The sequence below is a fragment of the Bombina bombina genome, chromosome 7 (genome assembly GCF_027579735.1).
Source record: "Bombina bombina isolate aBomBom1 chromosome 7, aBomBom1.pri, whole genome shotgun sequence".
Classification (NCBI taxonomy): Eukaryota; Metazoa; Chordata; class Amphibia; order Anura; family Bombinatoridae; genus Bombina; species Bombina bombina.
Window position 1 is genome coordinate 360,279,281 of NC_069505.1, and position 23,247 is coordinate 360,302,527.

General features: G+C 37.7%; 1 protein-coding gene across 1 annotated transcript in view; it reads right to left on the reverse strand.

Moving 5' to 3' along the window:
* Positions 1–23,247, reverse strand: part of EFCC1 (EF-hand and coiled-coil domain containing 1) — a 146,878-nt gene that overhangs the window by 90,859 nt on the left and 32,772 nt on the right. Inside the window, exon 2 of the mRNA XM_053689397.1 lies at positions 1,158–1,567. Within this exon, the coding sequence (XP_053545372.1) occupies positions 1,158–1,567 (410 nt within the window). The remainder of the gene's footprint in view (positions 1–1,157; positions 1,568–23,247) is intronic.

The window sequence follows — 23,247 nt, forward strand, 5'->3', positions numbered from 1 at the left end:
CCCAAGAGAGGCCAAAAAGCAAATTGACTAACTTACGTTCTCACAATGTTGCAAATGAAATAGCTGGTTTAGGCAGTTTACAGCGTTTTGAAAACGTAGGTTACAGAATTTGCTTTTTGACCTGGAAAAACACCTTTTTTTTAAAAGCAAGATGTGTTAAATACAAATGCTATGTTTGATATCACCAATCACAAGTATGTTAAACCAATCACAACTAAAATGCTAAACTAAAGTCAACACCACAATTGTTATTGTTTAAAAAGATAGATACAGCCTTTACTACCATTCCCCAGCTTTACACAACCAACATTGTTATATTAATATACTTTATAACATTTAAACATCTACATTTCTGCCTGTTTCTAAGCCACTACAGACAGCCTTTAAATCACATGCTTTTTTATTTGCTTTTCACAACAACTGCTAGTTGATGTGGGCCATATACATAACATTGTGCTCACACCCCTGTGGGTTGTGCTGGGCACAGCAATAATTAGCTTAAATGCAAGTCAATAGATAATAAATCAATAGATAATGTGATCAGGGCGCTGTCAGAAGAGGCTTAGATGCAAGGTAATCACAGAGGTAAAAAATGTATTAATATAACCATGTTAGTTGTGCAAAACTGGGGAATGGGTAATAAAGGGATTATCTATCTTTTTAAACAATACAAATTCTAGAATCCCTTAAAGGGACACTACACCAAAAAAAAAATTATTTCACGATTCAGATAGAGCATGAAATTTTAAGCAACTTTCTAATTTACTCCTATTATCAATTTTTCTTTGTTCTCTTGCTATCTTTATTTTAAAAGCAGGAATCTAAATCTTAGCAGCCAGCCCATTTTAGGTTCAGCACCATGGATAGCACTTTCTTATTGGAGGATTACATTTACCCACCAATAAGCAAGCATAACCCAGGTTCTCAACCACAAATGGGCCGGCTCCTATGCATCACAATCCTGTTTTTTAAATAAAGATAGCAAGAGAACGAAGAAAAATTGATAATAGGAGTAAATTAGAAAGTTGCTTAAAATTGCACGCTCTATCTAAATCATGAAAGAAAATATGTGGGGTTAGTGTCCCTTTAAGTTAAAAAGTCTAAATGATGTTAGTTTACCAGCACTGAACAACTTTCCTTCCCCTAAAACCCCTTACCTAAAATGCTGCAGTTCTACCTCCAGCTGTTGTATGTGCATCTGTAAAAATGGCACTTGATTGGACTCCTCTTCTAAATCCTTAACTTTCCCAAAACATTTGAGAACAGCTTGTCTGGCTTCTTCTGCTTTCCGTCTCATTTCCTTCTGTTCTCTTTTCAGTTGCTGATTACAGTCTTCTAAATATGATAAAGCTTTCTGAGACTTTTCCAACTCATCTTCCAGTTCTTTGTTAATCCTGATCACCTCTTCGATCTGATTATCCCGGGAGCTCTGGATTAAGTTGACTTCTCTCATGACACTTTGAACACATCTAGTGGTCAGTGTGTAGCTCTGAGATAGCACCCTCCTGTCCGACATAATGCAGCCTTGGTTTATTTTGTGATTAGCGTGACTTTTTCTTAGTCCCACCTAATGGGAAGGAAACAATAAGTACATTAGATAAGAAAATAATAAAAAGAAAATTGTTTGAAAATATATCTCAGGAGCAACAAGCAAAGAAGCCATTTTCTCTGTACATTACAGTATATCACAATAGTTGTAAAAAAAAATACGTTTGGATTTATGATTTTGCTTTATTTGCTAAACTATTCAAATCCATTAGAGGAGTTTTGAATTAGTAAAAAAAAAAACAGTTAATTTATGTAAACTATAAAGGCTGGTTAAATTTAAACAATTTGAACAAATTATATTTTGCCAGGATTTTCAAGGTGGTTTGTATAAACCTTCAGAGAAGCAAGAGATGAGTATCCAAACTAAAACTATGATGACTGCCTAATGTGTTTGAATGCACTTTTTCCACTTAAAGGGACACTGTACCCAAATTTTTTTGTTCGTGATTCAGGTAGAGCATGCAATTTTAAGCAACTTTCTAATTTACTCCTATTATCAAATCTTCGTTATTCTCTTGGTATGCTTATTTGAAAAGCAAGAATGTAAGTTTTTGGTGAACAACCTGGGTTGTCCTTTCTGATTGGACAGCATCAATAAACAAGTACTGTTCATGGTCTGAACCAAACATTTGCTGGCTCCTTAGCTTAGATGCCTTCTTTTTCAAATAAAGATAGCAAGAGAACAAAAAAAATGATAATAGAAGTAAATTAGAAAATTGCTTAAAATTGCATGCTCTATCTGAATCATGAAAGAAAAACATTTAGGTTCAGTGTCCCTTTAAAGGGAAGCTGCGCTTTAAAATGTGTTTCCCCTTAAAGGGACAGTCAAGTCCAAAAAAAACTTTCATGATTTAAATCTTAAACTTTCCAATTTACTTTTATCCATGTGTTTCATATAGATAACATTGAGCTCATGCACGTGAAGTTACCCTGGAGTGAGTACTGATTGGATAAAATGCAAGTCTGTCAAAAGAACTGAAATAAGGGGGCAGCCTGCAGAGGCAAAGGGGGCAGCCTGCAGAGGCTTAGATACAAGGTAATCACAGAGGTAAAAAGTGTATTTCTATAACAGTGTTGGTTATGCAAAACTGAGGAATGGGTGATAAAGGGATTATGTTTCTTTTTAAACAACAAAAATTCTGGTGTTGACTGCCCCTTTAATGTGCTCCCAATTACTTGTCTTATCAGCTGCAGAGTATTAAATGTGCTGCAGATTGCATATTTGTGTTTATTTGTTGTATTTGAAATAGATAATTTTGCTCACTGAAACCACATCCTGCTAATCCTGCAGGAAGAGAAGATATTATCTTACCTGTCTCTTTCTATACACAAAGCATAATGTCATTATGGGTGGTGATTTTGATGAGTAAAGCTAGCTATTTCAATTCAAGAATAAATTAAAATGAATTTTCAGCTCATTTGATATATTATGCAGCTGTTATAACAAGACATTAGCAACACATAAACAAGTTTACAGTACTCTCTTTAATAGCAACACATAAACAAGTTTACAGTACTCTCTTTAATAGCAACACATAAACAAGTTTACAGTACTCTCTTTAATAATAACACTTAATGAAATGTGTATAATAATAAACAGGAGACTGTTAATGTCTAGAAACATTTTCTTTTTGTACTTTTTAGACTCATGGGGAGCAAAATAAAGGTTTGCCTTGAGATGATTGCAGAGGTTGGAATGTGTTTGGGGTTACACTTGATTTGATGGAAGTGGCATTCATTTTGTCCCATGCCACAGTAGAGTTGTAGGTGTTGTATTCTGATTGTTGATTTGAAATAATTAAATAGACATTCCAGTCAAAATTTAGATGCACATAGATAGATTACATGTTTGAATAGATACATATTTGCAATATACATGTATTGGCAAAAATGCTGCTAGTGAAATTTATTGCTATTTTAGTTAGGGATGCATCGAAATTTCATCTGCAGAAACGTTTCGGTCAATAATGGCATTTTCGGTTATTTAGTTTTTCGGAGGTTTTTTTTCCTGTAAATTTCTGTAAAATTATTGTGTAGCATATTTCAGATTTGATGCTAGCCTAGAGCTGATGTTTGAGTTCATTACTTGACTTACTGTTTTGCATATAATAATAGTTTTCTAGGACTATACTTTATTTGGATAATTGGTAAAAAAAAAAAAACACTGTTAAATCTGATTCTGTTACACAGAACTAAATAAAGAATAATACAGTATATTGATATTTAGTATTGTCAGGGATGCACTGAAATTTTGGTTGCAGAAAGATGTTGGCCAAAAAACTTTTTTTTTTTCTTGGTAGAATTATTGTGTAGCATATTATTGTTTTACATAGTAACATAGTAGATAAGGTTATAAAAAGACCGAGTTCAACCTATACAAATCTAAAATACTTACAAAAAGCTCCAGTTAAGCTTAAATAATCCCACTAAAAGGTGACATATTTAATACTAGCAATCATATCTATGAATTGTATTTATAGACAGAAATGTATCCAAACAATTTTTAAAAGTATCTAGGGTATTGGCATTCACTCCTTTGGTAATGAGTTCCACAATTTTATTGCTCTTACAGTGAAAAAATGTTTCAATTGCAGGAGATTAAATCTCCTTTCCTCCAACCTTAAATTGTGACCTCTTGTCACAAACAATTTTCTTGGAATAAACAGAGCTTCTGACATCTCTGTATATGGGCCTTGAATATATTTATATAAAAGTAATCATGTCACCTCTCAAGCGCCTTTTTTCTAAAGAAAACCAATCCAGTTTGGCTAGCCTCTCCTCATCCAATCCTCTTATTAGCTTTGTGGCCTTTTTCTAGTTCTGCAATATCTTTTTTGTGATCGGTCCCCAGAACTGCACTCCATACTCAAGGTGAGGTCTAACCAGGGCTTTATATAGTGACAGAATTATGCTTTCCTCCCTTGAATCAATGCCTCTTTTAATACATGCTAATATCTTATTAGCCTTTGAAGTCGCTGCCCTGCATTGTGCACCCATCTTTAGCTGGTTATATACCTCTACCCCCAAATCCCTTTCCTCCTGTGTTTGGCTAAGTCTTGTCCCATTTAAATAATACGCTGCCTGTTTATTTTTACTTCCAAAATGTAGAACCTTGAATTTTCCCGTATTAAATCTTATTTTCCATTTACCTGCCCATACTTCTAATTTTTGCAGGTCCCTTTGTAATGAAAGTTCATCCTACTCTGACCTAATGACCTTACTTAACATAGTATCATCTGCAAAAATAGAGATGTTGCTATTTAATCCTTGCTCCAAGTCATTTATAAAAATATTAAAAAGAACAAGGCCCAGTACTGATCCCTGGGGGACTCCACTGATTGCCTTTGTCCAATCTGAGTATGATCCATTCACTACTACTCGTTGCTCCCTATCTTTTATCCAGTTATTTATCCATGAGCTAACATTTTCAGCTATTCCCAGTCCCTTAATTTTGTGCATTAATCTCTCATGTGGCACTGTATCAAACGCCTTTGCAAAATCTAAGTATATCACATCAACTGATTCCCCTTTATCTATAGTTTTACTTACTTCCTCATAGAATCTAATTAGATTAGTTTGACATGATCTATTTCTCATAAAACCATGCTGATTAGAACTCACAATCTTGTTACAAGAATATGCTCATCAATATAATCCCTTATAATCCCTTCAAATATCTTCACCACTATTGATGTCAGACTAACTGGTCTATAGCTTCCTGGATCATCCCTACTTCCCTTTTTGAAGAGTGGCACCACATCAGCTTTATGCCAATCCTTGGGTACCATGCCTGAGGATAATGAGTCTTGAAAAATTAAGAGTAGATGTTTGTCTATAACAGTGCTAAATTCCCTTAACACCCTTGGGTGTATTCCATCTGGGCCTGGAGTTTTATTTACCTTAATATTATCCAATTTGTTCCTGATATCCTCTATACATAACCTAATTAATGGTAAGGGCTGGCATGTTCTATTTTGTTCCAAAGTATCATCCAATGGTTCCACTCTTGTGTATACTGAAGAAAATAACTGGTTTAGTACCTCAGCCTTCTACCTGTCACTATTAATCATACTACCCTCCACGCATTTTAATGCACCTATATTGTCTTTCTTAGATTTTTTGCTATTTATGTACTTCAAGAATTTTTTTAGGGTTAGACTTTAGAATCCTTTACAATTAATTTTTCATTTTCAATTTTGGCTAATTTGATTGCTTTTTTGCATGCTTTATTACATTCCTTATAAATATGGTATGTTGAGCCTGTACTATTTTCTTTGAATAATTTAAATGCCCTACGTTTTTTCCTAATTTCTCTTACATTTTAATTCAGCCACATTGGCTTGGATTTTTTATTTTGATTTTTATAACCATATGGTATTTGTTGATATGTATATTTATTTAACAAAGTTTTAAATATTATCCATTTATCCTCTGTATTTTTATTAGAGAATAATTTGTCCCAATTTGTTATTTAATGATTTCCTTAAATCGTTGAATTTTGCTTTCTTGAAATTCAAAGTCTTGGTTAAACCTTTAACATACTTATGAAAAGAGATTTCAAATATGACCAGGTTATGATCACTGTTACCCAAATGCTCTTTGACTGCTATGTTTGATATTATATCTGTATTGTTTGATAGCACTAAATCCAATATAGCTTTACTCCTAGTTGGCTCCTCTATTAATTGTGACAAGAAGTTATCCCTGAGAATATTTAAAAATCTATCCCCCTTAACTGAATTATTAGTTTCATTGACCCAGTTTATATCAGGGTAGTTAAAATCTCCCATAATTACAGCGTTGTTATTAGCAGCCTTACCTATTTGCATTAGTAGTTTAGTTTCATCCAGGTCACTAATGTTAAGGGGGCTTGTAGCATGTTCCTAGTAATATTTTTTTTGGATTTTCCCCCCACTCTTTATTTACACCCACAGGGTCTCTACATTGTCACCTGTAACATAAATATCTTCCCTTATTGTATGTTTAAAGTTAGGTTTAATATACATGCAGATTCCTCCACCCCATTTATTATTCCCATCCCTCCTAAATAAAGTGTACCCCTCTAAGTTAACTGCCCAGTCATGTGAATCATCCCACCAAGTTTCAGTTATATTGATAACATCATAGTCCTCTTCTGCAACTAAGAGCGTCAGCTCCCCCATTTTACCCATCATGCTTGTTGCATTTGTTGCCATACATTTAATTTTCATGAGCTTTCTGCTGATATTTGGTGCAGGTGAAGCATAGCTAGATATTTTAAATGCAACAGCATTTTAAATACTGCAGCTGCTCAGAATGCCAGTGGGGTAAAATCATGTCAGCAATTAACAAATTGAGTCATTATCAGATGGTATAAGCACCTTAGGCTCTCTGAGCAAGTGCTGTGTATAAAATGCTGGTGCATGGTGCATACTTAAATACACTTTTGAAACAGCTATAGCTTTTATTAGAAGCATTTTTGCTAATACATGTATATTAAAAAAATGCTTCTATTCAAAACTGACATGCATTCATGTGGATTCCAATTTTGGCTGGAATGTCCCTTTAATAAATGTGCACTGTTAACAACCCATTCCCTACCGGGAATTTCAGAGAAGAACTTGCCCAAAATCCCGGAGAATTTTTAGAATTTTTGCTATCACTTCATTTAAACAGAAATAGAGCCTTGGTTTTTTTATTTACCTCTCAGAACTTTATATATTTTTAAGATGGCAACCCAAGGTACCGATCGTGCTCTGGTTCCATATGCAGGCACATGCTGGAGCTTAGGAATTCCAGCTCTTGGCTGTTACTTAACAGCCGTGACTGCTGGAGCATCCTGCAGCTCAGACGTATATATACATCATGCGGTACGATAGGCAAAGTACTATGTTGCCATTTTGCATTAAAGGGATAGGAAGGTCAAAAATGAAATGTGCATGGGTGCACCTCAGTTTGAAATATAAGCATTTTTGCTATATACTTCCATTAGCAAAATTGCTTCTAGTAAAAGCTATTACTGTTTTTCTGCATAATAAGCACATATGCTGTGAGGGCCTGTGCACCAGTATTGAAACACACACACATCATGTGAGCCAATGACAAGAGGCGTATATAAGCAGCCACCAGTCAGCAGCTAGCTCCCAGTATTCCATTGCTGCTCCTGAGCCTACCTAGGTTTGCTTTTCAACAAATTATACAAAGTGTACAAAGCAAATTATGTAATAAAAATACATTTCCCTGTGCAGTCTCAAACGAGAAAGTTTAATTTTGAATTTACTGTCCCGTTAATGTACTGGTGGAGATACTGAGGACGAAAGCCACCTGAAAGTATCACAATAACGGGGTTACTAATGCACTGGCACTTCTCACAGAAATTCTGATGGACTAGAATTAAGGTCCTATATTCTCTGCCCTTCCCCCCAAGATTTTTTCTCTTCATAGCCAAATATATACACAACTGTAGTGACGCTTAAAGCCAACAAGCCACCATTTCTAGATTGATGTGCAATTATCTTCTAATGTACATGTTGGTGTTGGTATTATTAGCGGTTTGTGGGTTTTGTGTTTTTTTAAGTCTCAAAACTTTATTTTAAAGAAAGACAAGTTAATGCACAATGAACCAAACCACAATAATATAGGTATATTGTATAAGTTGAACTCAGTGGACTTCTGCATTTTTTTCAGCCTCGTCTACTATGTACAAGAACAGATCTTTGCTTTCCATTCCAAAACAAATGTATCTCTTTATGTGGCCTGTCTCAATTTGAACTTTTTTGCGTCTTATAATTTTGTATCTTTCCGTGGGATGGCATCTGTTTTTTATATCTGTCATTCTGCAACTGTGTAGTGTGTAGCCTTTTGTATCTTTTTCAGCCTGTAATTTAACAAGGTGTTTTTTTCTGACGTAGTCACCCTTCAGTAGGGCTTCTATGCTTCACATCCATTTATTAGATAAACCTTGTAAAGTCTCTGTCACTGTGTCTCATTGCATTCCTGACCCTTTGTCTGAGAGTCTCAATTATTTGGCCTTTCAGTCTGTCTTATTCTGTCACTTTCTTTTTCAGACTCACAAGTTAGGGCTAGATTTATTAAAGCTGAGGCGTACAGGGGTGCGTATACGGGCCCCTGTACGCCTCAGCTCGCCTGTGGCGGGGCGAAATTACCTGCAGGTATTCGCTATTGCACACGAGCGCAATTTTGCACTTGCGTGCAATCCCGCCCCCTGCCCGCGCACAGCCAATCAAGCGCGGGCAGGAGCTGTCAATCTCCTCGGTCTGACTAGACCGAGGAGATTGAATTTCCTCACCTTAGAGGTGGCGAATAGGTTAGGGAAGCGGTGGTCTTGTGACCGCTGCTTGATAAATACGGCAAGCAAGTTCTTATGAGAACTTGCAGCCGTTGGGCTTTAATAAATCTAGCCCTTAGTGCACCCTGTGTGCCCTTTGTCAACAAGAAGTTACAACTGTCTTTCTAGAAGGCACAATATACCTATTTTTTTTTCTACAGTGTTTTAAAACCATTTAGAAATGACATGCAAACAGGGGACAAGCATGATTTTTTTTTTTTATACAAAAGCAAGAGGTGTTTAAAGGGAAATGAAACCCCAAAGGTTCCTGTTTTTTTGTGATTCAGACAGAGCATATAACATTTAAAAAAAAAAAGTTTTTAATTTATTTCTATTATCAAATTTGCTTTGTTTTAATAATATTCTTTTTTGAAGAGATACCTAGGTAGGTAGCATTCATGCCTGGAACACTGCCTGCCAGGAAAAACTGCTGCCATCTAGTACTCTTGTAAAACAAACTGCCGCCATATAGTGCTGCAGACACATGCACACTCCTGAGCTTACCTTCATGGCTTACAACAAATGATAACAAGAAAACAAATAAAATTTAATAATATAATGAATACTTGTTGGTTTTATGTTCCTTTAATAGAATCATATGCAAACAAACCACATGTATGTTGTGGGATGGGTAGGATTAGAAAACAAGATGGAGCAACAATGCATTACTGGGAGATACCTGAACACATATGGTTAACAAATTAAATGAGGCACATATGCAACCACCAATCAGCAGCTAGCGCCCAGTAGTGCAACAAAGGATACAAAGAGAATAATGCAAATTAAATGACAGAAGTAAATTATAAAGTTGTTTAAAATTGCATGCTCTATGTGCTCTAAAAACATAATTTATGCTTACCTGATAAATTTATTTCTCTTGTAGTGTGTTCAGTCCACGGGTCATCCATTACTTATGGGATATATTCTCCTTCCCAACAGGAAGTTGCAAGAGGATCACCCAAGCAGAGCTGCTATATAGCTCCTCCCCTCACATGTCATATCCAGTCCGAAACAAGACGAGAAAGGAGAAACCATAGGGTGCAGTGGTGACTGGAGTTTTAATTTTAAAATTAAGAACCTGCCTTAAAAAGACAGGGCGGGCCGTGGACTGAACACACTACAAGAGAAATAAATTTATCAGGTAAGCATAAATTATGTTTTCTCTTGTTAAGTGTAGTCAGTCCACGGGTCATCCATTACTTATGGGATACCCATACCAAAGCTAAGTACACGGATGATGGGAGGGACAAGGCAGGAACATTAAACAGAAGGAACCACTGCCTGTAGAACCTTTCTCCCAAAACCAGCCTCCGAAGAAGCGAAAGTGTCAAATTTGTAAAATTTTGAAAAAGTGTGAAGTGAAGACCAAGTTGCAGCCTTGCAAATCTGTTCAACAGAGGCCTCATTCTTAAAGGCCCAGGTGGAAGCCACAGCTCTAGTGGAATGAGCTGTAATTCTTTCAGGAGGCTGCTGTCCAGCAGTCTCATAGGCTAAACGTATTATGCTATGAAGCCAAAAAGAGAGAGAGGTAGCCGAAGCCTTTTGACCTCTCCTCTGTCCAGAGTAAACGACAAACAGAGAAGAAGTTTGTCTAAAATCTTTAGTTGCCTGTAAGTAGAACTTCAGAGCACGGACCACATCTAGATTATGCAAAAGACGTTCCTTCTTTGAAGAAGGATTAGGACATAATGATGGAACAACAATCTCTTGATTGATATTCCTGTTAGAAACAACCTTAGGCAAAAACCCAGGTTTAGTACGCAGTACTACCTTGTCTGAATGAAAGATCAGATAAGGAGAATCACAATGTAAGGCAGATAACTCAGAGACTCTTCGAGCCGAGGAAATAGCCATCAAAAACAAAACTTTCCAAGATAAAAGCTTAATATCAATGGAATGAAGGGGTTCAAACGGAACACCCTGAAGAACTTTAAGAACCAAGTTTAAGCTCCACGGAGGAGCAACAGCTTTAAACACAGGCTTAATTCTAGCCAAAGCCTGACAAAAGGCCTGGACGTCTGGATTCTCTGCCAGACGTTTGTGTAAAAGAATAGACAGAGCTGAAATCTGTCCCTTTAGCGAACTAGCGGATAAGCCCTTTTCTAAACCCTCTTGTAGAAAAGCCAATATCCTAGGAATCCTAACCTTACTCCATGAGTAACTCTTGGATTCGCACCAATATAAATATTTACACCATATCTTATGGTAAATTTTTCTGGTCACAGGTTTCCGAGCCTGTATTAATGTATCAATAACCGAATCCGAAAACCCACGCTTTGATAGAATCAAGCGTTCAATTTCCAGGCAGTCAGCCTCAGAGAAATTAGGTTTGGATGGTTGAAAGGACCCTGAATTAGAAGGTCCTGTCTCAGAGGAAGAGACCATGGTGGACAGGACGACATGTCCACTAGGTCTGCATACCAGGTCCTGCGTGGCCACGCAGGCGCTATCAGAATTACCGATGCCCTCTCCTGTTTGATCCTGGCAATCAGTCGAGGTAGCAACGGAAATGGTGGAAACACATAAGCTATGTTGAAAACCCAAGGGGCTGCTAATGCATCTACCAGCACCGCTCCCGGGTCCCTGGACCTGGATCCGTAACAAGGAAGCTTCGCGTTCTGGCGAGATGCCATGAGATCCAGATCCGGTTTGCCCCAACGACGAATCAGTTGAGCAAATACCTCCGGGTGAAGTTCCCACTCTCCCGGATGAAAAGTCTGGCGACTTAGGAAATCCGCCTCCCAGTTCTCTACGTCTGGGATGTAAATCGCTGACAGGTGGCAAGAGTGAGACTCTGCCCAGCGAATTATCTTCGAGACTTCCAACATCGCTAGGGAACTCCTGGTTCCCCCTTGATGATTGATGTAAGCCACAGTCGTGATATTGTCCGACTGAAATCTGATGAACCTCAGTTTTGCTAACTGAGGCCAAGCTAGAAGAGCATTGAATATTGCTCTTAATTCTAGAATGTTTATTGGAAGGAGTTTCTTCTCCTGAGTCCACAATCCCTGAGCCTTCAGGGAATTCCAGACTGCTCCCCAGCCTAGAAGGCTGGCATCCGTTGTTACAATCGTCCAATCTGGTCTGCGAAAGGTCATTCCTTTGGACAGATGAACCGGTGACAACCACCAGAGAAGAGAATCTCTGGTCTCCTGGTCCAGATTTAGCAAAGGGGACAGATCTGAGTAATCCCCGTTCCATGGTCCATTGCCGCGACCATTAAGCCGATTACCTCCATGCACTGAGCTACTGATGGGCTTGGAACGGAATGAAGGACACGGCAAGCATTGAGAATCTTTGATAACCTGGACTCCGTCAGGTAAATCTTCATCTCTACAGAATCTATAAGAGTCCCTAGAAAAGGAACCCTTGTGAGTGGTAACAGAGAACTCTTTTCCACGTTCACTTTCCACCCATGCGACCTCAGAAATGCTAGAACTATCTCTGTATGAGACTTTGCATTCTGAAAACTTGACGCTTGTATCAGAATGTCGTCTAGGTACGGAGCCACCGCTATGCCTCGTGGTCTTAGTACCGCCAGAAGTGAGCCCAGAACCTTCGTAAAAATTCTTGGGGCCGTGGCTAACCCGAAGGGAAGAGCCACAAACTGGTAATGCCTGTCTAGAAAGGCAAACCTTAGGTACCGATAATGATCTTTGTGAATCGGTATATGAAGGTAAGCATCCTTTAAGTTCACTGTGGTCATATATTGACCCTCTTGGATCATGGGTAGGATGGTTCGAATGGTTTCCATCTTGAACGATGGTACCCTTAGGAATTTGTTTAAGATATTTAAGTCTAAGATTGGTCTGAAGGTTCCCTCTTTTTTGGTAACCACAAATAGATTTGAGTAAAATCCTTGTCCCTGTTCTGATCGCGGAACTGAGTGGATCACTCCCATGATTAAGAGGTCTTGTACACATTGTAGAAATGCCTCTCTCTTTACTAGGTTTGTTGATAACCTCGAAAGATGGAACCTCCCTTGTGGAGGAGAGGTTTTGAAATCCAGAAGGTATCCCTGAGATATAATCTTCAACGTCCAGGGATCCTGCACATCTCTTGCCCAAGCCTGGGCGAAGAGAGAAAGTCTGCCCCCCACTAAATCCGTCTCCGGATAGGGGGCCCTGTCTTCATGCTGTCTTAGGGGCGGGAGTAGGCTTTCTGGCCTGCTTGCCCTTGTTCCATGACTGGTTGCCTTTCCAACCCTGTCTGTAACGAGCAGTAGTTCCTTCCTGTTTTGGAGCGGAGGAAGTTGATGCTGCTCCTGCCTTGAAGTTACGAAAGGCACGAAAATTAGACTGTTTGGCCTTTGGTTTGGCCCTGTCCTGAGGAAGGGCGTGGCCCTTACCTCCCGTAATGTCAGCAATAATTTCCTTCAAGCCGGGCCCGAATAAGGTCTGCCCTTTGAAAGGAATGTTAAGTAGCTTAGACTTGGAAGTTACATCCGCTGACCAGGATTTAAGCCAGAGCGCTCTGCGCGCCTGTATGGCGAATCCAGAATTTTTAGCCGTAAGTTTGGTTAGATGTACTACGGCATCTGAAACAAACGCATTAGCTTGCTTAAGGGTTCGAACTTTGCTCAAAGCCTCATCCAATGGCTCTGTGCGAATCGCCTCTTCCAGAGACTCAAACCAGAATGCCGCTGCAGCCGTGACAGGCGCAATGCATGCAAGAGGCTGCAATATAAAACCCTGTTGAACAAACATTTTCTTAAGATAACCCTCTAATTTTTTATCCATTGGATCTGAGAAAGCACAGCTATCCTCCACCGGGATAGTGGTACGCTTGGCTAAAGTAGAAACTGCTCCCTCCACCTTAGGGACCGTCTGCCATAAGTCTCGTGTGGTGGCGTCTATAGGAAACATTTTTCTAAATATCGGGGGAGGGGAAAAAGGCACACCGGGTCTATCCCACTCCTTACTAATAATTTCTGTAAGTCTTTTTGGTATAGGAAAGACGTCAGTACACACCGGTACCGCATAGTATCTATCCAACCTACACAATTTCTCTGGAATTGCCACCGTGTCGCAATCATTCAGAGCCGCTAATACCTCCCCTAGTAACACACGGAGGTTCTCAAGCTTAAATTTAAAATTTGAAATTTCTGAATCCGGTCTCCCCGGATCAGAACCGTCACCGACAGAATGAAGCTCACCGTCCTCATGTTCTGCAAATTGTGACGCAGTATCAGACATGGCTCTCGTGTCATCAGCGCGCTCTGTCCTTAACCCAGAGCTATCGCGCTTGCCCCTTAATTCGGGCATATTATATAATACTTCTTTCATAACATTAGCCATATCATGTAAAGTGATTTGTAAGGGCCTAGATGTACTTGGCGTCTCAATCCTACGCATCTCCCGAGCGGGAGACGCAGGTACTGACACGTGAGGAGAGTTAGGCGGCATAACTTCCCCCTCGTTGTCTGGTGATAGTTTCTCTATCGGTACAGATTGACTTTTATTCAAAGCAATATCAATACAATTGGTACACATCGTTCTATTGGGCTCCACATTGGCTTTTGAACATGATGAACAAACAGTTTCCTCTGAATCAGACATGTTTAAACAGACTTAGCAATGAAACTAGCAAGCTTGGAAATCACTTTCAATAAGTTTACAAGCAATATAAAAAACGCTGCAGCGCTTCAAAAATACAGATATAATTAAACAATTCTTAACAAGAAGTGTATTATTAGCAGAGGATTGCACCCATTAGCAAAAGGATGATTAACCCCTCAATACCCAAAACGGATAAAACGGATATCAATTAAGATTTAACGCTTTTAATCACAGTCAAGCACACTGTCACAGATCTGCTGTGACTGATTACCTCCCTCAAAAATGAATTTTGCAGACCCCTGAGCTCTCTAGAGACGTCCTGGATCAAGGAGGAAGAAGCAGGAAGACTGTGCTAGAATTTTAACTGCGCAACAAGGCGCTAAAACAAGGTCCCTCCCACTCCTATCACAACAGTGGGAGCCCTGATATAACTGTTTCCATGCAGAAAATATATGTTAGCCATGTGGAAAAAAATCATCCCCAAAGAGATTTATCACCAAAGTACCTCACCAAAACGAATAACATGCCAGTAAACGTTTTATTAAAAAACAACATTTTCCAATGTCATGCAAAGTTATCACTAAGCCTGCTACCAGTCGCTACCACTGCAGATAAGGCTTAAGTATTATTTCAGTTTTAACAGTATTTTCTCAGTCAAATTCTAGTCCCTAGAAAATAACTCGACTGCGCATACATTTATCAGCCTGATACCAGTTGCCACTACTGCATTTAAGGCTGTACTTACATCATACGGTAACAGCAGTATTTTCTTAGTCAATTCCATTCCCAGAAAATAAAGTACTGCACATAACTCATTTGCGGAGGACCCCGCATGCTATTCCCAGTTTCTGAAGTTACCCCACTCCTCAGAATGTCGAGAAGAGCCAGTGGATCTTAGTTACGCCTGCTAAGATCATAGAAAAAAAACGCAGGCAGTTTCTTCTTCCAAATACTGCCTGAGATAGAAAAACAGCACACTCCGGTGCCATTTAAAATAACAAACTTTTGATTGAAGAATAGTTAAGTAAAAACTCCAGCTCCTCTCGCGACCTCCTTCTTTGTTGAGGGTTGCAAGAGAATGACTGGGTATGACATGTGAGGGGAGGAGCTATATAGCAGCTCTGCTTGGGTGATCCTCTTGCAACTTCCTGTTGGGAAGGAGAATATATCCCATAAGTAATGGATGACCCGTGGACTGAACACACTTAACAAGAGAAAACGCATACAAGTTCAATTGTGGCTTTACTCTCCCTTTAAACCCTATAAATATTTTAAAGAACCACTCAATGCAGTAGTATTACATAACAGTCAAGTGCATAATAAAAAGACAATGCAATAGCACTTACTCTGAATATCAAATAAGCAGTAGATTTTTTTCTGACAAATAATTTTTTTCACCTATTTTCTGTCCCCCTGTATCATGTGACAGAATTTAACCAATCACAGGCTAGTATACGTATACCTTGTGAGCTTGCGCACTTGCTCAGTAGAAGCGGGTGCCTCAGAAAGTGTGAATAAAAAAAGGACGTGCAAAATTTGATAATGGAAGTACATTGGAAAGTGTTGTAAAACTGCTGCTCTTTCTTAATCACAAAAGTTTATTTTGACTGGAGTGTCCCTTTAAGTAATGTTTCATTTACTAGTAATTATTTACACTTAAAGTGAAGTTCAATTTCAAACAACTGCGCACCACCAATGTATACATTAACCTCCCAATCTAATAGTCGCTTACGTTTTTTACAGAAAATGGATATGATTTTGGAGTTATTTATATATATATTATATCACTCTCTTACCTTTACCCCTCCCCCGGTCTACTTCCTTATTTCCCTCAACTGACGTCGCGATCGTAAGAACAAGCTGACGTTGTCACTTCAATGCTCGTGCACAAGAACGGATGCGATATGCGCATGCGTATCCTGTCTTCATTCGCGCATGCGTAAAAAATTTTGTTCCGTGCCGCAGTTCATACAGGATCAGAGTATCGGATCCAGAGACACAGGCTAACACGCAAGCGCAAGTCATGCATGAGCATGACGACAAACGAGACAATCGCTGTTATACGCATGCGCGAAACTGTGTTATGACGCGGGGAAAAAGGGGCAGGACGCCCCGGGGGAAGTGAAGGGATTGGAAATCAAATTCTGAAAAAATGTCAATCAAAAGGCAAACAATGTCGGGCGGACAATTGCGGGAATACGGAGGGTAAATTAAAATTAAAAAATGAAACGTTAGCGATTATTTAGAGAGTTTTGATGAATGAACATTATAGTTTTTTATTATGATAAACAGAATTATGTAATTGAGAGCAGCGGACTTGAACTTCACTTTAATATGTATCAGTGGTAAATATTCCAAACTCAGTGAGTTACTGGTTAATTTCCTCATTTGCAGATATGGCCAGTTCAATGACAATTTCCTTCACAAAGAATAAATATTGCCAGAAATCGGTTCTTTGTTGGCTAAATAAAATCTACTGAATTTGACTATTTGCTCCTAGACAATGCTATCTTGTGGACACTTATCTTTCAACAATTCTTAAGATCGCTATGTGTGCAGGAACTTTTTTTTTTGCAAGATTGTATAAGCTGTAACAGCATGAACTATCAAAAGGAAATATCTCAGCTTGCACATTTTCATTCTTCAAAAAAAAAAATACAATGACCTCTAATCATTAAGTTGAACTTTGTGTTTGCTATACAATGTTGTTATCTGTACCTTGAAGAGGATTCCATCAAATATATAAAAATGTGAGTTTTTTTTTATTTACAGGTCAGAAATAAGGAATATAGACATAAACAGAGACATAACATAAAGGATTTGAACAAAAACAAACCAGAAGAACTCAAAAGAAAATGTGTTGTAAAAGAATAAAGAGGCATTGACAAAAAAGACCTAAAAAAACAAAGAATAAAAGAGCATTCAGAGAAAGAGAGGTCACTGTGAACTACAAAGCATTGGTAGCTCTTGAGAGTAGAGACTTATGTCAAGAAAAAAAATAAATCACATGGACAGAATTGTGGCAAATAATTTTATTTTATTCTCAAAGGGCCAGTAATTTCAACAGGAACTAACACCTCCCTTTTTATGTTAGTGGCAATTAAGGAATTTATTTAGGCTCCCATAGAGCTTAAAGTGAAAGTAAATCCTAGCATTTTACAAGCGCTAGGATTGACTTTTGAAACAGATAAAGGGGACTTTCATTCATGAAGTATAAGATACTTCATGTAGAAAGCTCCTTTATTTGTTTTAACCGATCGCCGTTTTTAGCTGCTACAGCAGTCCACAGCTAAAAAATGTTTTGATAAGAGATTACGTTTTCACCTCTTAGCCAATAGCCGTGTGGTAAATCCGGCTTGGCGGCCATGGGAGCCGGATTTACTGCACGGCTATTGGCTATGAGGTGAAAACGTCACCTCTTAGCAAAAAAAAATTTAGCCGTGGGCTGCTGTAGCAGCTAAAAACGGTGATTGGTTAAAACAAATAAAGGAGCTTTCTACATGAAGTGTCTTATACTTTATGAATGAAAGTCCCCTTTATTTGTTAAACGCTAGGATTTACTTTCACTTTAACTAGAATATGCTTTATTAAATACAGAAATATATTTGTAGATAATTATCAGAAAGATGTTTTGGTTTATTTTTTTCTGTATAGAGGTTATGCATACCAGACATATTTATGGCCTTTCATGACGTTACACATCACATATTTAGTAATAAGTCTTTGTAAGACAGCAAAATGTTGGCCTCATTTATGCGGACAAAGCTTTCAAGTAGGGAACCTGTCCATCTATGTTTAGGGCCAGTGATGCAGCAAAAGCTGCTGAAATGTAAGATTACAATTGCTTATTCCTTAAATGTATAAAGAAACAGTAAACTTTGTGTACTGTAAAACAGTTTTTCTTTAATGCGTTTAAAAATATACCAGCCACAGAGTTTAAAATATATTTTAACTTGTTCCTTTAGGTTATTTTTTGTATATGATATAGCAGTTTCTGCTAATTGAAACCACAACCTAATAAAAAGATCATTGGGAAGACATTAAAGGGAGACAAAAAAGTACACTAGAAATGTGCATTCATTTTTGGCCAAATTTGTTTTATCCAAACAAATATCCGAAGAATGCACCATCTAAAATTAAAGAAAAAGAAAAAATACTGATAAAAATCATCACTGTTCATTTGTACTATTTTATAAAAGGGTTTAATACTTACCTTAGTGTGCTCTTCTGTATTGTAGCTACAGGTGACATTTTCACATTTAGCTTTGAAACATTTACTTTCGTTTTAATGAAAAATAATGTAAATGTTTAACGAAAATTCAGCATTCATTTCATTTTAAACCAAAACAAATACCAAATAGAGCAGCCACCGAATATTTTGCTGAATTTTAGGAAATTTTTTTTGTCCGAAACTACATTTTCTGGGTTGCACATGTCTACAGTAAAGTGTCCTTTTAACCATGCTAAAAATATGTTTCCCATGAAAAGTTTAAGCTAAATTTGCTTATTATAATTAGGTTAATTTGTTTATTATCATTTAAAGCTAATTATTTTTTTATATAAAAACATAGACCTTAAAGGGATATGAAACCCCAAAAGCAGTAAAAATTGTAAAGTGAAACATATAGAGCTAGATTATAAGTGACGTGCTAATATTAGTGCAGGCGTCTGATGTTGAGCTGCTCCTTAAAGGGACATGAAACCCACATTTTTTCTTTCACGATTTAGAAAGAGCATACAATTATAAACAACTTTTGAATTCACTTCTATTATCTATTGTGCTTCATTCTCTTGATATTCTTTGCTGAAAAGCATATCTAGATATGCTTAGTAGCTGCACATAGATGCCTCCTGTGATTGGTTCACTGTGTGCATTGCTATTTTTTCATTAAAGTATATCTAAAGAATGAAGCAAATTAGGTAATAGAAGTAAATTGGAATGTTGTTTAAAATTGTATTCTTTACCTTAATCATGAAAGAAAATGTTTGGGTATAGTGTCCCTTTAAGTCTCTAACTATAGACTTAAGCCTGACTCCCCAAATGGCGCTCTTCTATATTTTTCCACACTCGAGTCCCATGCCCACCAGAAGACTTCTCATATGTATTCTGTCAGCTGCCAAATTATGTATTGCCCGTGCCTGGAGACAACCTGAACCTCCGTCCCTATCTGGAGTCTGATCTGGTGAACCACTTTGTGAAAATGGAAAGATTTGTGGCTGGTGTAACTAATAGTATAGAGGCCTACTGGGAAACATGGTCATACTGGACCGTATGTCAATAAATACTAGGTTGCGTTTAGTCAACTAAAGATATAGTCTGATATCCCTAATAGGGACATCTTTTCCGGAAATTTCTCTGTAGACCTGCTGAGAGAGCGAAAAAAAAAAAAAATTCTTCTCCTCTCCCTCTTCTCTCCCTTCCCCCCTTATATCCCCTCTCACAATATGTGACCTCTCCCCTTAATGAAACCTATACTCCTTCTATCCTTAGCAGGATAGCATGCTGAGGTGGTCTGTTCATAATACTTCATTTGATAGAAAGCATACCTACAACTAGATGAAAATTTATGCTTGTTCATGTATCTAGGGCACTCCCTCTAGGAGCGAATGTAAATTTTCCTCGTATTTTTCAAATCACGCGTCATTTGACAAAATTGCCCTACACCTGCAAATATTTACCCCTTAGGCATACCTCTTCCACTACACAGCCCATTATAGACGTAGGCCTGAGTACATCTACTTACATTTGTAACGAGACAGTAGAGGGCATGGAAATTATCGTGGATGCATCAGATTGTCTTGTATCCATTGATTTGATATTTTTGTTCACTGGTTTTGTATTATATAATAGTCTGTTTCCTGTTGACCATATCTCTAAGACTTTGTACAGACCAATTAAGCTTTGGCTGTTTTATATGTTTTGTTACCCATGAAAATTCAATAAAAACATTTTTGAAAAAAAAAAAAAAAAAAATGATTAGTGCAGGCGCAATATTGCTAATTTGCCCGCATATTACAAGTTCAAAATAAAAGCGTACGCTTGTCATAACATACCTAAATAAAAAATAAACTGTTACACTGCTATATACATTATATGACAAGGTATTTGAATGGAAAGGGCTATAATACGCTTTTATTTTGAACTTGTAATATGCGGGCAAATTAGCAATATTGCGCCTGCACTAATCTTTTTTTTTTTTTCCCCAAAATGTTGGAAAAAAAATAAATATACACACATACACACTTTGGAGCCCTTTCCTCCCAAATACCTTAAAACATAAAAAATCATTTTATTCAATTCTAGTATTTAATTTATGTATTACTGTATTTATTGTAAATATTTTCTTCACAATGTTCTTCATATAGTAGAAAATGTATTTATATATATATATATATATATATATATATATATATGTGTATAAAGAGAACAGAATAGGGTTAAATGGCGCTACACCTAGTGTCAAAGAAATGAAAAATATAGTGTAAATATCAATATGGAGAATATTAGACAGATGGTAAATATTACCATTAGTAGGTATCTAGTGATGAAATTAGAATATACTTTTGTTAGAACAATCTCATGCAGTAGGTATTCAGTTATAAACCTGTGTCAAATATAAATTGCAAAAGTTCTTGTGAAACGGCCGTCAGGCGTGTCTGTGTCTGCTGAGACTCATCATTGGGAGACATTTGTGACACCTGAAAGTTTACCATACCCCAGGAAACAACAGAGAAATACTAGCGGAACACTGTGAAGCTTGGCAAGAAAGAACCAGCAGTCCACAGATACATTCCTATTCTTAAAGGGCCGGTCTAACAGCGCCCTTCTCCTGGGTAGAAGATTACCACTAGGATTATAAAGCTTATACACTTAATAAAGTGTTAAGCACACCTTGAATCTATATGTACACTGGGGGCGCGATCCGATAAACGGCGCAGTTTGCGGCGCAAGCGAGGGAACCCACGTCGCCCGCAGTTTCAGCTCGCAACTCAAGCTATCCAATATGCGGCGCCGTCAGTTGCTAAAGTGGCGCAAGTCTCACAAAGTAGCGATGTCCAGAAATCTGCGTAAGTACAGATTTTTGGAGTCGCCAGTGATTTGCGCCACGTTAGAAACTGCCGGCGCCTACAAAACCTGACTAAAGTCTAAATCACCCGCACTGTCTAACACGCCTCCTAAACATAGCCCGACACGTCTAACCCTCTATCCGCTATCCCCCCTCACTAGCCTAACAATAAAAACAAGTTATTAACCCCTAAACCGCCGCTCCCGTAGCCCGCCGCAACCTAATAAGGTTATTAACCCCTAAACCGCCGCTCCCGTACCCCGCCGCCAGCTATATTAAATCTATAACCCCCTAAAGTGAGCCCCTAACACCGCCGCCATCTATTTTAAAATTATTAACCCCTAATTTAATCTCCCTACCCCGCCGCCATCTATATTAAAATGATTAACCCCTAATTTAATCTACCTACCCCGCCGCCAGCTATGTTATCTATATTAACCCTAAGTATATTATAGTTAATATAGTTATTACATTATATATATTAACTATATTAACCCTAATTATATTAGGGTTAATATAGTTAATATAGTTACTATAGTATTTATATTAACTATATTAACTCTATCTAACCCTAACACCCCTAACTAAATTCTTATTAAATTAATCTAATTCATATTATAAACTAAAATATTCCTATTTAAATCTAAATACTTACCTATAAAATAAACCCTAAGATAGCTACAATATAATTAATAATTACATTGTAGCTATGTTAGGGTTTATATTTATTTTACAGGTAAATTGTTAATTATTTTAACTAGGTATAATAGCTATTAAATAGTTATTAACTATTTAATATCTACCTAGTTAAAATAATTACCCAATTACCTGTAAAATAAATCCTAACCTAAGTTACAAATACACCTACACTATCAATAAATTAAATAAACTACAAATATCTATCTAAAAATACAATGAAATAAACTAAACTAAATTACAAAAAAAAAAAACACTAAATTACAAAAAATAAAAAAAAGATTACAAGATTTTTAAGCTAATTACACCTATTCTAAGCCCCCTAATAAAATAATAAAGCCCCCCAAAATAAAAAAAATTCCCTGCCCTATTCTAAATTAAAAAAAGTTCAAAGCTCTTTACCTTACCAGCCCTTAAAAGGGCCTTTTGTGGGGCACGCCCCAAAGAATTCAGCTCTTTTGCATTTCAATAAATATACAATACCCCCCCCCAACATTAAACCCACCACCCACATACCCCTATTCTAAACCCACCAAAACCCCGCTTAAAAAAGCCTAACAATACCCCCCTGAAGATCTCCCTACCTTGTCTTCACCACACCAGGCCGAACTCCTCATCCGATCCGGGCGATGTCTTGCTCCAAGCGGCAAAGAAGAATTCTTCATCCCGGCGAGGTCTTCCTCCAAGCGGCAAAGAAGAATTCTTCATCCCGGCGACGTCTTCCTCCAAGCGGCAGCAAAGTCTTCTTCCTTCCGGCAGCATCTTCCATCAAGCGGCCTCTTCAATCTTCTTTCTTCGCTCCGCCGCTGCGGAGCATCCATCCCGGCCGACGACTGAACGACGAATGAGGTACCTTTAAATGACATCATCCAAGATGGCGTCCGCCGAATTCCGATTGGCGGATAGGATTCTATCAGCAAATCGGAATTAAGGTAGAAAAATCTGATTGGCTGATTGAATCAGCCAATCAGATTTAAATTCAATCCGATTGGCTGATTGGTTTGGATTAATTTAATAAGAATTTAGTTAGGGTTAGATAGAGTTAATATAA